This window comes from Rhodnius prolixus, unplaced genomic scaffold (assembly GCF_049639745.1).
Source record: "Rhodnius prolixus isolate KJV_2025 unplaced genomic scaffold, Rpr scaffold_5, whole genome shotgun sequence".
NCBI classification, from domain to species: domain Eukaryota; kingdom Metazoa; phylum Arthropoda; class Insecta; order Hemiptera; family Reduviidae; genus Rhodnius; species Rhodnius prolixus.
The window spans coordinates 9,401,965-9,418,792 of record NW_027411624.1 but is presented as its reverse complement, the minus strand read 5'-3'; the positions used below and the strand labels follow the sequence as shown (position 1 = coordinate 9,418,792).

The following is a 16,828-nucleotide window of genomic DNA, read 5'->3' as shown; positions in this document are numbered from 1 at the left end:
TTTTTTAATTTGGAGGAAAATAACTTGAGTAGAGCGGAGGTTTTTGTTTTATTATTATTATTTTTATTTTTGCAAAAAACAATCACAATTATTTGTGATAATTTTCCGGACAAATTATTTTCATGTGTCAGAGAGATTGGTAGCCTTTTATGTAAAGCTAAGAAGGTTTTAAAAGATTTCGATCAAATTCTACGTTTGTAAAAAATTCCTAAACGGAAGTGACTCTTTGCTGAGCGGATTTTTCTTTTACTTAGGAATTTTCCCGAAAATAGTATCTATTTATAAGTTTTTCAGTGTGAAAATATGGGTTGACTTGTAAACTGTCCCTGATAGTTTAAAAAAGAATAAGAACTTCGAGCAGTCTCTAAATAATGCTAAAAAATATTATAGCTAAAAATAATAAAAAACGTAATAACCATATTTTCTGGTATTGGTTTGTCATCAATTTAATTACAGAGGAACATAAATCAGAGAGCTGATTTGGTATCGTCATTTCTTATACTGTGAAGGTCAACGAGGTGAGATGTACAAGCAAACGTAGATGAGGTGGTACAGCTTGACTAGAAATTAACCTTTAACTTCCTAGAATAAGGAATACATTGGTTTGAGTAAAAGTTGTGATCCTGGCCTTGGTAGTTTCCATTATTAGGTACGAAAATTCCCTGTAGAGAACAAATGTTAATTAATTCAAAAGTTTATAAAATTTGTCATTTAAATTCAACATTAAATAATCGCTTTAATATTACTTTTTTTCCTTTTCAGTTTAAATTAACTTTACATCGTCAAGTTTTTAAAAAAGACTATGGTGACGTCGCTTCTTTATAGGTTATTGAATGAAACACAGATATGTTGGTCACTTGTATTACAACCCGCATTAAAAAAATATGAATAAAATAAATCCCGGGTTTGAATCCAGCTGTTGACCCTTAGAACTGCTCACTGCCCGGTAATGAAAAATGTCTGTAACGAGAGGACACTATCCGTCCGGAAAGCAATAAAAAAAAGCTCCGGGCACCAATATGATCTCAGATTTTGACGCTTCTCCTTGTAAAAAGAAGGAGACTGTTCCAAGCTGTTTGGTTTTCAACCAACCCTACATTAATCTTAAGAAATTTTGGGTTACAGTTGGGCAGGGTTTTGCTTTATTTATAAGTTGAAGATATTTAAATTTAACAAAAGTTACGAAAATTTGGAAGCATACAGTATTCAACGCTGGGATTTTCAAAACTTCTCAAGACAAAAAAAGATTTTGGTACTATTTTCTATTGGAAAAGACCTAGTTTAATAAAAGAAGACGAATGAATTTTCTCTTTAAGTAAGGGTGCATTGGAAAAGTTCCATTGACTCTAAAAGCTTCACTTAAATGCTAGAAATAGCAATCCAAACACAAATTCAGTTTTAAAGGATGCAAGTTCAAACTAGGTCAAGTCTAAACTGGTCTAGGTACCAAACCGCTACTGGCGCCAAACCCTTTCTTGGTCTGTGCTACGACCACGTACATGTGCCATAAAAACAGATAATATCCTTCCATTCATTCTTTTAACTGCTATCTGTTAAACTACAACTACGTAACTACCAGGTGTCACGCTAGAAACATTCCAAGAGTTAATTTGATACTGCAAAAAATGACTAAAAAACTTAGACCTTTGGAAAGTGGCCCGGTGATAGGATGTTGTACAAGAATTCCTTCATTATAAGGAGGCTCTCATTTCCTTTTTTCTGGCCTCTCGGAAACCCTTCTCTCTAAGCCAGGTTTTTTTTCCACCTGCTGGAAATCCCCACGATCTTTTCAATGATAAAAGGAAAAAGACTAATTGGTTTGTTAAGTGACAGATCGTTATAAACTAAGCTGACCTTAAATCATAAAACTATATAACTCAACTATAAACTTAATTACGAAGGCTCTGGGGGAAAGAAGCTGCAATGTTTATTACTTCCTCTTTCAAGGAGCAAAGATTGTAATCATGCAGATTTTATCTTTTGCTTTCCAGCTAGAATACATGGTTTTGAAGCCTCATGAATACGAACAATGTGCACAGCACAACCAAAAACAGAAAAAATCACTATTAGTTCAAAAGTGATATTTCGTTTACGATCTACTAAGATTTTGTTCATCAATGGAAGTGCCAATTTACTGAATTTACATTTCCTTTCTATATTTTGCAATTTTCTCAAAATAAACTGCTAAAATTTTCGTTAAAATTGTTCATGTACTAGATCATTTATTTCAAATTCCACGCTAGGAAACTTCATTTTAGAACATTTCTGGGTAAGCGGTAGGAGGTTACGCTGCAATTTTATTGTTATGTATGGATCCATTTTTACTTACATGATATTATCGATGATTAAATGAGTTGCGAAATTCTCAACTTTGAAAAAAATGGCGTGAGCGGGAGTCCAAAAACGAAGGTTTTTTTTTTACCAGTTTTCCAATGAATTACTAAAAAATGTAAACAGATATCAGTTTGTGTAGCCATACTAGCTGGAAAGAAAGATATTTTCAAGATCTGTTAGTTAAAATAATAAAACACAATGGAAAAAAATCTGTTGCAGTTTCAAAGATCACAAAACGAGGGTACTGAGCTACAGCCTCGAGATAAGATTTTGATGGTGTGAACATATTATGAATAATATCCTTGAAGTTGTGGAAGATTCTGCCGACTTGTACAACCTATTGTTTCAGTTGAGATTCTTCGAACTTCAAATTTTACAAAAACATTAAATCCTCTTTAAGTGATACAATCGTACATTACACTGTAGGAGCACTTTAAGGGAAAGCATACCTCCACCCATTCCCCAAAAGTGCTGTTAATCGAATTTCCTGAAAAATATTACAAATAAAAGTTTTAGATCTTCAGGAGTTCAATGAGTGAATCTAGTTTAATGAAAATCAAAAACGTCGCGAGAAAATCTCATTGATGTAAACTTTATTTTCCTTACCGGTTGAAAAGTTTTCTTCGCTAGAACAAAACCTTTAAAGGGGACAATGGATCAAGCAATCAACTGTCACCGCAACCCATAAGTTGCATACATGCATGCCCAATGCATACAATCAAGCCCGAAATAAGCCTGATGGGCGTCAAACCCAAAGTCCAATGCTTAGTGAATTGCTCCTGCTACGTACAACAGCAAGTCTCTTCGACGTCAATAGCTCTCTTCGCTAAGTTATTGTCAGCTCCTAATATGGATATTGAAACGAAATAAACATACTCAGCATCCTGCGATTTTTCATTTTGGACCCAGAATTTTTGTATAAAAACACTTTTATTTGGGGGAGGTGCACATGGGACTTTAAATATGGACATTTCCAATCAAAAACTAAATCAATTCGCAAATCAATACTTTTCTAACTAAAGTAGTAAAGACACAGGAAATAACCTTATCATTAATTACTTGAAATGCAAAGAACTGATTCTGAACTATTTATTATTTGTATATAAATGTGTACAGCATGCGTGATCAGCTACATCCTCTCCATCATTTTTATGAGCATATTTACCGCACATGTCGCGGATATATTGAAGAAAAGAAAAATCCCAATTGCGGGTTTGTGTTTGGGAAAATCCAAAACTAAGCATTTTATTACAAAGTAATGCGAGACAGTTGGAAGGGGCCATTTGGAGGGGAGATATATACTAGCAAAACTAAGAATACACAAACACAGGCTGTACTGTAGTGCGGAAGGTCCTTGGACAATATGTTCTTCTTCGGCGACTACACATTTACTGTAAGCTTCATACTTATCGCTGTACTACTGTCGGACGCACAAGGACATGCAAGTAAATATCACTAGTTATTCAAAATGTGAACTTATAAATAGCTGTTCGTATAAATGATTCGTTAATTTGTAAACACCATTTTGGGTAACATTTTCTCACAACACTTGGTACAGAAATTCTTACTTACATATTTAATTTTCTCTTACCTCACTCAAGTGAATGTTACAAAATATTTTTAATTTTGATTTTTCACAGGAAATTCAATTTTTGAGAAATTGTCTGTTTGTTTCAAAGTATGTATTTGCGTAACTAAAAACGGAAAATCGTCTTGTTCATGTTTGGTTGTGGTGCCGTTACGGGATCCGACAACAATTTCCTTTTGAAGTATTACATCAATTTAATCGGTACACAATAATTGCGTAAATTAACATTTTATTTGGAAAATTCATATAAGGACGTTTTCTTTGGGAACGGAAGATGCAGACTTTCCTCTAAAATGCTCTACTTTAGAGTGATGTCCGGCCATACTTCCTGCAAAAAATATGCAAATTTCTTAAGTTAGGGTAAAATTATGTCTTCTTTAAAATAACGTTTTAGTATATGGCACGGTTCTAACACCAAAATAATATTTATGAGTAAGAAACGTCTAACCAAAATTACAAGTTGGGAGGGTTTTAAGAAGAACAAATACAGAGAAAGGACTTATTTATGATCTTATGTAAGTGTGTGGAACCTTATCACTGGTATTAAACCGAAATGGCATTCGACAGGGAAACATATCTGACAACCAAAATATCCCTGTAATGAATTTTATTCCAATACAATTTTTAGACTACATTTAAGCAATGAGTAAATATTTTTGAATAAAATAGCTGGAGACAAAGAAAAGAAAGATTATTGCCCATTTCAGTCATAATTTATTTTTAACTTATTTTTTTGTCAAGCTTTTGGCTCAGAGACTAGGCCATTTTCAGGGCTATAGAATCTAATTTAATTATATTTTCTGAAAATTCTAATATACTCATATTTACAGTAAAATTTGTTCTACATCCTTGAAGGTGACCTAGTCTCCAGGCCGAAAACTTGACAAAAAATGATAAAAAATAATGACCGAAATTGGTAATAATTTTTCCCCCCTTAAATTATTGAATCAGTCACCAAAAAAAAAAAAAGATCAATAATTAAAAATCGATAGAATAATTAATCAATAATTAAGAATCGATAGATAGAGTTAGATATCGTGGTAGGTACCTACCACGGTGTTCTTACGTTTATACTTCCAATGGATTGTTTCGTTGTTGAGGTATCTGTTTAGCATAAACCACTCACACAGGTTCCTGAGTAATAAGAGAAAAATAGACCTTAACTTTATCCACAGTTGAAGGATACGAGGGTCGATGTTTTACGAATTCCGGAAATAATTCATAAAAGTCAATTTTGCATTTCCTACTTACTGCTTTCTTTGTTCTGGTCACTCCATCAAATTCGCGGAGAGGTAAAAAATGGTACGGTGATAACTGTATGGGTGGTTGGGCACTCAGTTTCCATGACATCCTGCTGCATTCTGAGGTCATCGACCGATTGCGGGGGCGATTGCCTATTTTCGTGTTGACGTCTTGGCTAGAAAAGCGCAAGGTCAGCTTAATTAGAATATTTCTATAACAATATTGCACTAAATATAACCTTACCGGGAAGGCTATCCTAACTCCAAGAACTGCCTAGAAGCTGTTTCGGTTGAGAAATTTTCTTCATACTCCATTTCAACAGTATATTGAATTCCTCCTTAACAGTGAACAAGAAATAGCACCGTAAATTACAGAAAGATGGCACTTTACAGATAACTCACCTTATCGAATTTCCGGTAAAACACGTTTTAAGTACGAGAAAAGTTGAGAAAAGCACAAAATATTGAATAAGTTTTTCAGTAGAGCGACACTTTCGACCAGCCGATTTTCTTCTAAGTTGAAATTTCAGTTCCATATTTTAGAGGAAAGCTTAACCCTCCTTGCTTCCAGAACAGCCCTCCATTGAATTTTTCTAGAAAAATGTAACAATAAAAATTATAGATCAACACATTTACTTCTAAAGAAAACTGTTGAGAAAAGAGTTAATATATTTTACTTGTTCACAATAATAAATTGAAACATGACGTCACAATCCCCTAAACCCCCATTAAAATCAATATTTCCTGAAAAAAAAATTACAAATCAAAGAGATTGGTCTAAAGGAACGTTAAGTCAAAATTCAAATGAAACCAACTGCTGATTGTCTACGACATTCGCACGTTCGATGCAAAGAGAATGTCCTTCAAACCTGGAATTTTAATTTTTGTAATTATTACTTCCTTTTACAACAGGAAGGAGATAGAACTTCAACAAGGTTTAAGTAATTATTTCCTAATCAAGTTATTAATTTACAGGTCGAGAAAAAAGAACGTTGCTGGGAAATTTAATCGGAGGAACTTTAGGCGCTCTTGGTGGAGGAGCATCCTCTAATTCACACAGTCTCAGTTTTGGATCAAATCTTGGACCGCTTGGCTTTAGTTTATCTGCTAACCGAGCCAATAGTTTTGCTGGTGGTGGTGGTGGTAGTTCAGCAGCAAATGCAGCAGCATCATCTGCAGCTAATGCAGGCGGATTCGGTGGAGGCGGAGGAGCAACTGCTTCCAGTGCAGCTGCTGCATCTGCAGTAGCTAATGCAGGAGGCGGTAGTGGTGGATTCAGTTCTGGAAACAATGGTGGATTTGGAAACAGTGGAGGATTTGGAGGTAGTGGGGGATTCGGATGGAATGGAGGATTTGGAGGTAGTGGAGGATCAGGAAATAACGGATTTGGAAGTAGTGGAGGATTTGGAAGTAGCGGAGGTTTCGGTGGTACTGGAGGATTTGGAAGTAGCGGAAGTTTCGGAGGTAGTGGAGGATTTGGAAGTAGCGGAGGTTTCGGAGGTAGTGGAGGATTTGGAGGAGGTAGTTCAGGTTTTGGAGGAACTGGTTCTGGCTTTGGCGGAGGGGGAAGCAAAACCGTTCACATAATTAAGGTCAAACCAGCCTCTCATCATCATGATCACCATCATTCACACCACCATTCTCATCATCGCGAAGAAATACCTGTCTACGAAGTACATTCACAGGATATTCCTAACCCCAACAGTAATGCAATTGCAGGAGGTGTGCAAGGTGGTTTTGGAGGAGGACAAAGCGGTGTCTCAACATTCGGTTCTCAAAGTAACAGTAACGCAATAGCTGGTTCACAAAATGGAGGAAGAGAATTTAATGGAGGAAGTTCAAGTGGAGGTTTCAGTGGTGGAAGCAGTAACGCTGCAGCAAGTGGAGGCTTCAGTGGGGGTGCCCAAGGTGGTTTCAGCAATGGAGGAGGTAGTTCATTGGGAGGAGGATCTCTGAGCAATGCGGCAGCTAATGCAGGTTCCATCAGCGGTGGAAGTTCTGGTGGGTTCAACATTGGAGGCAATTTAGGTGGTGGAATAAGTGGACAGCCTGGGGGAAGCAGTTCAGGGTTTGGCAGCGGAAGTTCATCATCTTCCACGGCTGACTCTGCCAGTAGCGGAAGTTTAGATTCGGTCATTGATGAAGTGTTTAAAGGAAATGCAAATGCGAATTCCAATGCCCATGTACTATCAGGAATTCATGGTACAGCTTCTGCATCAAGTAAGGCTACTGCAAATGCCGGTATAAAAGCAACTGGACTTGCGACTGCTTCGGCTGCTGCATCAGCTAACAGTGATACAAGATTGATTTTCCCCAGTTAATTTAATTTTTACAAAAACACTCCAGATAAGACTACTGAAAAAATTACTTTGAAAACTGCATTGAGTGCTGTTGTGTTCTTTAAGAAATGTTCAAGCATATTAATTCGTTAATTCGCGTATATTTAGTTATTTATTGCATATTAATTTTAATAACGAATTTTGCATTAAAATTTCAAATAGTTCCTCAAGGTGACAAAAAAAAATAATAATTTTATTTTTTAAGTTCCTGGATTAAGAGAAATTACATTTATTATGCCATCATTAAGGTAATTTTTAATACGTTTGTTTTCTTTCATCTATATTTTTGTAACAAATATGCCTTAGATATGGATGAAGTCAAAAAATTAATTTTATTTACTTTTAATTTTTCTGCTCTTGAATTATATCACACAAAAGAGGATTGTGCCAATCTTTTAATATTAAAACTGTAAAAATTAGTAATTAAAATGTAATTTATTAATGATTTTCGTAATTTATACTCTTTTTAAGCCTTTTTATTTAATCAGTGAATTTAGTAAAATTTTATGTTTTATAGCAATAAAAAGTGAACGTTAATCTTCAAATGACGGTCCATCATAATCTATCTTACTTTTTCCTATTTTTACGAGGTGAATCGTAACCCAAAAGATTTTTTATTAATAATCGGATCAAATTGTATTGTTCCCAGTTATGGGGATTTATGCAGAATGGTGCCTTAAATTACATAATTTCTAGTCGTAATTCCCTTCTTAGGACCCCAGAACTTCCTCTTTTATGAGCTCTTTTTAGAAAGAAATAACCAAACCTTAAGGGTACCGCCTTCTGAGCGATTTATCGTGCCCTTTACTAACAGGTTCGGCCAACTCACTCGCTTTTAGTTTACGTCCAGAATTAAAAGATATAAAAAAAGTTGGTGATGATAATTAGAAAAGAAATAAAGAAATATTTTAAAGGAACCGGGATTTTAGATTCAAATGAGTTTTGCGGATGGAAAAAAGTTTATTAGGCGGTGAGATTTTGAGGAGAAGTAACAAAGTTTAATTATTATTCGATTAGGATTTATGAACTTTGTAGGGGTTCAGCCAAGTATTCCAACATCTAACGTCTCCAAGCACTACAATCAAAAATTTACCGTTGTATTACAAATGCTCCGTATTACGTCTCTAACAGAACTATTCATACTAAAAATACTATTTATTTAATACTTAATCTACGCGCCACACAATAAATTTCACTCTCGTCTTCCCAAACATCACAATTCTCTCATGGGCCAGTTTTTATCTTTGAACCATACAAGCCTCGTGGTTTACATGGGGCGGTATATGAATTATTGATTTATTGGTAAGCCTCCAATGGGTAGAAACTCCTTGATTGTAACAGCTATTAGATTTACTTTGCTATTGTAAATTTTAATAAAGTCATGTAAAAAACAAATTTTTCATTTTATGAATACTTTCTTTTTACATAAAAAAGCAACCTACAGTAAGCTTATTGGACTTAATAAAAAATTAGTTCATTTTATGGCCAGTCGCAACTGTAAAGCATTGAGGCAAAAAATCTGCAAAGTAAATAAAACAAATATCAAATCCATCATTTTTATGAGTATATTTAATGCCCAAAAACAGGTGTTTGCCTGTAGTGAGTGCTACCGCTGGGCAGTTTCTTTCCTCCTGCCTTTCACGCCTTTATACTTCAAATCTCCCTATTTACTTATTGTATAGTATATTATACAGATTTTAAATAACGAAATAAATTATTAAAAAAAAAAAAATTTAAAAAAAGTAATTTTAATAGTTTTTTGTGTGCTAATTTTGAGTTTTAAAACATTTATTAAGTATATTTCTTAGACTGTGTGTATCTGCGGTTGAGTGCGGCGGACCAAAGTTAGAACTCGGTCGTTAGTGATACAGACAGTAATCTTTGGCTTTCATCTGTTGTATATAGTTTTCACGAGTGTGTAATACAGTGGTTCCCAAACTTTTTTGACACATGGACCCCTTTTTATAGTCAAAACTTGCCTATGGACCCCTTTTTATAGTCAAAACTTGCCTATGGACCCCTTTTTATAGTCAAAATTTGCCTATGGACCCCTTTTTATAGTCAAAACTTGCCTATGGACCCCTTTTTATAGTCAAAATTGCCCACGGACCCCAAGTGAAAAAGCTACATAAATGCATAGTATAAAAATTACAAATTTAAAAAAACATTTTGTTGAAGAAGTATTTATTGAAATTATAACTTTTGTTTAAAATAAAATTTTAAAAAATTAATAATTTGGATGAACGTGATGAGATGTTATGAGTGTATTTATATCCGGCTCAATGTTTGTGAGTAGCTACCGCAAATCCCTACGAGTAATCTTTGGTTCAGGTCTGCATGAACAGCCGTTAAGTGTTGACAGTAAGCTACCAAATCTACATCTCTATTTTGCAATTTCGAAAGATTTGGAAACTGAGAACATTCTCCTCTTACCATGTTTTGTTTTTACAGAAAAAGTTACGCAACAAACACAGATATTACGCTTTTAGTTTTGATTAAATTTAATTGGTCACCTTGTTAGTTTCTAATTTCCATAATAATAAAAATGGATCACAGTTTTATTATTTTATATTGAACCTTGCGCGGACCCCCTGACGTTGTTCAGGGACCTCCAAATCAATTTTAATTTTCCACGGATCCCCTGAATGATACCGGGGACCCCTGGGGATCCGTAGGGACCACTTTGGGAACCACTGGTGTAATACATTACCTTCGATTTTTTTTTTTCTTCCCATAAATTTTAAGAGGTAAGTTCTTCCTTTTTACCTTCAACATGAACTTGGATTGTGGGGAAGTATCGGGAAGGCCACCCGATGACGTGGAGATGAATTGGCAAATGCACAATGGAACGGTAACTTCTAACGATACTATTCCAAAGGACATACATACAATATCCGTAAGTAAACGTACAATCAGTATGAAGTACAGATGTACAGATTTAGGGCCATTTCATGTAATCAATGAGTTTTGCGGATGGGAAAAAGTTGATTAGGCGGTGAGATTTTGAGAAGTAACAAAGTTTAATTCGATTAGGGTTCCTGTTTGTGAAAATCCAAAACTAAGCATTTTATTACAAAGTAAAGCGAGCCAATTGGAAGGGGCTATTTGCAGGGGAGATATACTGGCAAAACTTAGAATACATATGCACTGGCTTTACTGTAGTGCGGAAGGTCCTTGGACAACATGTTCTTCGGCGACAACTGCACTTTTACTATAAGCTACATACTTATCGCTGTACTACTGTCAAACGCACAAGGACATGCAAGTAAATATCACTAGTTATTCAAGATGTGAACTTATAAATAGTTGTTCGTATAAATGATCGTTTAGTAAACACCATTTTGGGTAACATTTTCTCACAACACTTGGTACAGAAATTCTAACTTACATTTTTTATTTTCTCTTACCTCTCTTGAAAGTGATTGTGGCAAAATTTAGTTTTCAAAGGAAATTCAATTATTGAGAAATTGTCTGTTTGTTTGGAAGTATGTATCTGCGTAATTAAACAAGGAAAATCGGCGTGCCCATGTTTGGCTGAGGTGCCGTTACGGGATCCGACAATTTCCTTTTGAAGTATTACTTCACTGAATCAATTTTTCGGTGGCTTTCCTCCATTTTTTTTCTTTTAAAGCAAATTTTTCTTTCTCCTAAAAAAAATAAATAATAATCATAACGATTTGCTTAAATTAAACTTGGTATACATTCATTGCGTAAATTAACATTTTATTTGGAAAATTCATACAAGGACGTTTTCTTTGGGAACGGAAGATGCAGACTTTCCTCTAAAATGCTCTACTTTAGAGTGATGTCCGGCCATACTTCCTGCAAAAAATATGCAAACTTCTTAAGTTAGGGTAATATTATGTCTTCTTTAAACTAACGATTCCGCATATGGCCCACTTCTAACACCAAAATAATATTTATGAGTATGAAACGTCTAACCAAAATTACAAGTTGGAAGGATTTTAAGAAGAACAAATACAGAGCATGGACTTAGTTATAATCTAATATATACTGTGTAAGTGTTTGGAACGTTAACACTGATATTACACCGAAAAGCCGTTCGATAGGAAAACTTATCTGTCAACCAAAACATCCCTATAATGAAGTTTTAGGTCTACATTTAAGCAATGAGCTTAAATATTTTTGAATAAAATAGCTGGAGACAAAGAAAAGAAAGATCATTGCCCATTTCAGTCATAATTTATGTTTAACTTATTTTTTTATCAAGCTATCGACCCAGAAACTAGGCCATTTTCAAGGCTATAGAACCTAATTAAATTATATTTTCTATAAATTCTAAAATTCTCATATTTACAGCAAAATTTGTTCCACCTCCTTGAAAATGGTCTAAAACTTGACATAAAATAATACAAAATTATGACCGAAATTGGCAATAATCTCTTTTCCCCTCGAATTATTGATCAATTACCAAAAAAAAAAATAAATAAATAATAATAATTAACAATCGGTAGAGTTGCTGCCGAGAAAATCTCAACGAACGATCAGAGATAATAAAATAAATGCATAACAATGAAGGAGGATTTCCAGTAAAACACGTTTCATATATATTGTTGATTCATCTGTTTTTAATCACTGCATGAAGTTTTAATAAAATCGTAGGTCTTTTTGAGAAAAACTCAAAATATTGAATAAGTTTTCAGTAGAGCGACACTTTCGACCAGCCGATTTTCTTCAAAGTTGGAATTTTAGTTTCACATTTTAGAGGAAAGCTTACCACTCCTTGCTTCTAGAATATTTTCTAAAAAATAATGCAATAAAAATTATAGATCAACACATTTATTTCTAAAGAAGACTGTTGAGAAAAGAGTTAAGATATTTTACATGTTCATAGTAACAAATAGAATTCCAAGACGTACAATATTTTCATTTTGTAATTTGTAAATATTTCATATGAAGAATAAATATTATTATTATTATTATTATTATTATTATTAATAATAATAATAACAAATAGAAGCATGACGTCACAATCCCCTAAACCCACATTAAAATCGATATTTTCTGAAAAAAAGTTACAAATCAAAGTGATTGGTCTAAAGGAACGTTATGTCCAAGTTCAAATAAAACCAATTGCTGATTGTCCATGAAATTCGCACGTTTGATGCAATGATAATGTCCTTCAAACCTGGAATTTTAATTTTTGTGATTACGCTAACTTCAGACAGACATCATGCACACATACGAGTACAAATGTATTACTTCTTTTTTCACGTAAGAGATAGAACTTCAATAAGATTTAAGTAATTGATTCCTAAACAAATTATTAATTTACAGATCGAGATAAAAGAACGTTGCTGGGAAACAGTGGAGGATTTGTAAGTAGCGAAGGTTTCGGAAGATTTGGAAGTAGCGGAAGTTTGGGAAGTAGGTTAGGATTTGGAAGAAGGGTAAGAGCTGCAGCAAGTGGTACCGAAGGCTTCAATAAGGGTACCTATGGTGGTTTCAGCAATGGAGGAGGTAGTTCGTTGTAAGGAGAATCTCTGAGTAATGCGGCAGCTAGTGAAGGTTCCATCAGCGGTGCAAGTGCTGGTGGGTTCAACATTGGAGGCAATTTAGGAGGTGGCACATTAGGAAGTAACGGATTCGGAGGTGGTGTAGGATTTGGAATTATCGAACGTTTCGGAGGCATCGGAGGATTAGGAAGAAGAAGAAGAGCTGCAACAAGTGGAACCGGAGGCTTCAATAGGGGTGCCCAAGATGGTTTCAACACTGAAGGCAATTTAGGTCGTGGCGGGTTAGGAAGTAATGGATTCGGAAGTGGAGGAAGATTTGGAGGTTTCGGAGGATTTGGAGGTTTCGGAGGATTTGGAGGTTTCGGAGGATTTGGAGGTTTCGGAGGATTTGGAGGTTTCGAAGGATTTGGAGGTAGCGGAAGTTTGGGAAGTAGCTTAAGTTTGTAAGAAGGGTAAGAGCTGCAGCAAGTGGGGGCTTCAGTGGGGGTGCCCAAGGTGGTTTCAGCAATGGAGGAGGTAGTTCATTGAGAGGAGGATCTCTGAGCAATGCGGCAGCTAATAAAGGTTCCATCAGCGGTGGAACTAATGATGGTTTCAACATTCCAGGCAATTTAGGTGGGGGATTAGGAAATAACGGATTCGGAGGTGGTGGAGGATTTGCAGGTTTCGGAGGTATCGGAGGATTATGAAAAAGAACGAATTTTGCATTAAAATTTCAAAGAGTTCTTCAAGATGACAAATAGAAATAATAGTTTCGTTTATTTAAGTTCCTGGATTAAAAGAAATTACGTTTGTTGCCATCATTAAGGTAATATTTAATACGTTCGTTTTCTTACACCAATATTTTTGTAACAAATTTGCCTTAGAAATGGATGAAGTCAAAAAATTAATTTTATTTACTTTTAATTTTTCTGCTCTTGAATTATATCACACAAAAGAGGATTGTGCCAATCTTTTAATATTAAAACTGTAAAAATTAGTAATTAAAATGTAATTTATTACTTGTCAATGATTTTCGTAATTTATACTCTTTTTTTGTCTTTTTATTTAATCAGGTAGGGGTTTTTACTGAAATTTTATGTTTTTTATAAAAAAAAAAATGAACGTTAATCTTCAAATGAAGGCCCATCATAATCTATCTTACTTTTTCCTTCTTTTAAGAGGTGAATCGTAACCCAGAAGAAATTTAGTCAATAATCGGATCAATTTGGGTTGTTCCCAGATGTAACGATTTATGCAGGATGGTGCATTAAATAACATAATTTCTAGTTGTATTGCCCTTCTTTAGACCACAGAACTTCCTCTTTTATTAGCTCTTCTTAGAAAGAAATAGCCAAACCCACTTAAGGGTACCTTCTGAGCGATTTATAGTGCCCTTCATTAACAGGTTCGGCTAACTCGCTCGCGTTGAGTTTACGTCCAGAATTAAAAAAGTGGGTGATAATGATAATTAGAAAAGAAATAACGATATATTTTAAAGGAACCGGGATTTTAAATTCAAATGAGTTTTGCGGATGGGAAAAAGTATATTAGGCGGTGAGATTTTGAGGAGAAGTAACAAAGTTTAATTATTATTCGATTAGGATTTATGAACTTTGTAGGGTTCAGCCAAGTATTCCAACATCTAACGTCTCCAAGCACTACAATCAAAAATTTACCGTTGTATTACAAATGCTCCGTATTACGTCTCTAACAGAACCATTCATACTAAAAATACTATTTATTTAAGGCTTAATCTACGCGTGATGCAATGAATTTCAACCCCTTCTTTCCAAACAACTCAATCCTCTCATTGGCCAGTTTTTATCTTTGAACCATACAAGCCTCGTGATTTACATGGGGCGGTGTATGAATAATTAATTCATTGGAGACCCACCAATGAATGGGTAGTGACTCCTTGTAATTGTAACAGCTATTAGATTAATTTTGCTATTGTAAATTTTAATAAAATTATTTAAAAAACATATTTTTCATTTTATGATTTTTTTTTTTTTAATAAAAAAGCAACCAACAGTAAGCTTATTAGACTTAATAAAAAATTAGTTCATTTTATGGCCAGCCTCAACTGTAAAGCAGTGACGTTGAGGCAAAAAATCTGCAAAGTAAATAAAACAGATATCAAGTTTCTGGCAGAAGTAAACAACAGCTAACAACTCTTATAGCTTCTCACTTTCATAGTAATCATTTTTTAAATTAAACATTTACAACTATTGATGCATTTATAGTAATTATTGAATTATTTTCGAATATACTACAACATTCCTGAATGGAGTTAATTAATGATATTGTTCTTGAAATATCTTAAAATGAAAAAAAACGATTACTCATACAATTTTTGAGGATATTCGGAAATAGTATTGAAATATAATGGTTTTCACATTTTGGCTGTGTTTTTGCTGTAAAGTTAGTGTTAAATACAAAGTAATAACAAATATTTAAGTGACTTACGTTTTATAAAATAGTCCAGAGTTTGAAGGTCTACTTATTAGATGGGATCTTTTATAATGGTAGTAGGTAAGCTATTTTCTTCCTTTCAGGGCGTATTTCATCTATAAAAGTAATAAATCATTATTAAAACAATAATTTCTTAAAGACTTCTATTTTGCGGATGATGAGGAGACTAATTAACTAACTGTATCTAGTAAGCTCCCACTATAACCATCTGAGTAATCTAAAATTATTCATTACTTATTTGGATTGAGATCCCTTTAATAAGCTATTGCGGCTTAAGAAAACACCTCTGTACGAAGGCTTCATCTTATCTGTAGATATAAGTTAAAAAAAAAAAACCGATGATCTTAGGGGAAGTATTCCATTAGAAACTCTGACAGGGCAGTACTCAATGGAAGGGTTTAACTGAATCCTGTCAAGTTTGAGAAGTCCACTTTGATCGGGCTTCTAAATCTATTTAGAAGAAGAAATAGTACCAACAAAAAATAAGAATAATACTTACAATATTAAATTATACAATCTACATAAACTAAAAATACTTACCAGGTAAAGTTCTCATAAATAAAAAACAAATGAAATCTCTAACAGTGATCATAAAATGGTCAACTTTAAATTAAATTCCAAGTAAAAACCTAAATTATGTTTCTTAATAAAGACATAAATTTTAAAATGTGCTAAATCAAATATACAAACATTTTATGCCCATGTAACATGTTCATGAAACTAATTCAAGATATTTAAAAAGAAATTTGTTCCCTAAGATTATTTTCTTCCATGTACCTTGGTTGACCAAATCAGTTTTAAAATAGAATCTTCTTTAGTCGCATTTAAGCTATTTAAAACTCAGATTCTTACTTTATATTACTCATACTTTCTTTCAGGTATGTCTGTCTTTCAATCCGAGCCTAAACCAGAAATAAACAATGCCAGATATTTAAGTCTGTTAAATTAACTTTCTTCTTAATACCGCCTTACTATGTTTAAATACTATTTTTGAGTCATTTCAAGAGAAAATAATAATTCAGGTTTTCTTCCGAACTTTTTAACAGCACAATTTTAATCTTACAACTTTAAAGATATCAGTTATGTGGCAACTTACTGGAAGGTTATGTTTATTTTTTTTAAATTGAAGATGTTCCTTTTATTGTGAAAACTATTGTGAATTTCTTTATAAAACAATAAAAAAAGCAAGAGCTGATTATCCAATTAATTTTGGTAATAAGCAGTACACGAAAATATTTAAAATAGAAATTCACATCAACAACCTGAATAGTAGCTATCTTCATATAAGGCTAACTAGTTTTTAACAAAATAACTAGAGCGCTCTGGCATGCACTTTACTGGAATTCCCTTCCACCATCTACAGTCCAATGTTTGTACTAATAGTATCAGTTCAGT

At 33.9% G+C, this 16,828-nt stretch overlaps 2 protein-coding genes across 9 annotated transcripts in view; one reads left to right on the top strand and one right to left on the bottom strand.

The window, feature by feature from the left end:
* LOC141458210 (uncharacterized) overlaps positions 1–16,828 on the bottom strand; it is a 60,979-nt gene that overhangs the window by 16,515 nt on the left and 27,636 nt on the right. For 5 of the 8 annotated variants that reach the window (XR_012460782.1, XR_012460783.1, XR_012460785.1 and 2 more), the window contains exons 3-9: positions 15,428–15,528; positions 10,910–11,149; positions 5,174–5,756; positions 4,975–5,056; positions 3,926–4,250; positions 2,330–2,440; positions 417–662 (exon numbers count right to left, since the gene is read on the bottom strand). The gene's annotated coding sequence lies outside the window, so the exon portion shown is untranslated. Of the gene's footprint in view, positions 1–416; positions 663–2,329; positions 2,441–3,925; positions 4,251–4,974; positions 5,057–5,173; positions 5,757–5,840; positions 6,132–10,909; positions 11,150–15,427; positions 15,529–16,529; positions 16,728–16,828 lie in introns of those variants that run through there. The other 3 variants (XR_012460788.1, XR_012460786.1, XR_012460789.1) reach the window with 3 other exon arrangements.
* Positions 3,643–7,947, top strand: LOC141458190 (uncharacterized). Its single transcript, XM_074135876.1, has 2 exons — positions 3,643–3,779; positions 6,139–7,947. Exons 1-2 carry the CDS (start codon positions 3,698–3,700, stop codon positions 7,482–7,484), a joined length of 1,428 nt encoding a protein of 475 aa, XP_073991977.1. The 5' UTR covers positions 3,643–3,697; the 3' UTR covers positions 7,485–7,947.

Bases quoted from the DNA above. Each gene is read 5' to 3' on its own strand.
- LOC141458190 (XM_074135876.1), top strand. From the start codon at position 3,698: ATGTTCTTCTTCGGCGACTACACATTTACTGTAAGCTTCATACTTATC. The intron at 3,780-6,138 runs GTAAATATCACT...ATTAATTTACAG, and splicing joins GGACGCACAAGGACATGCAA to GTCGAGAAAAAAGAACGTTG.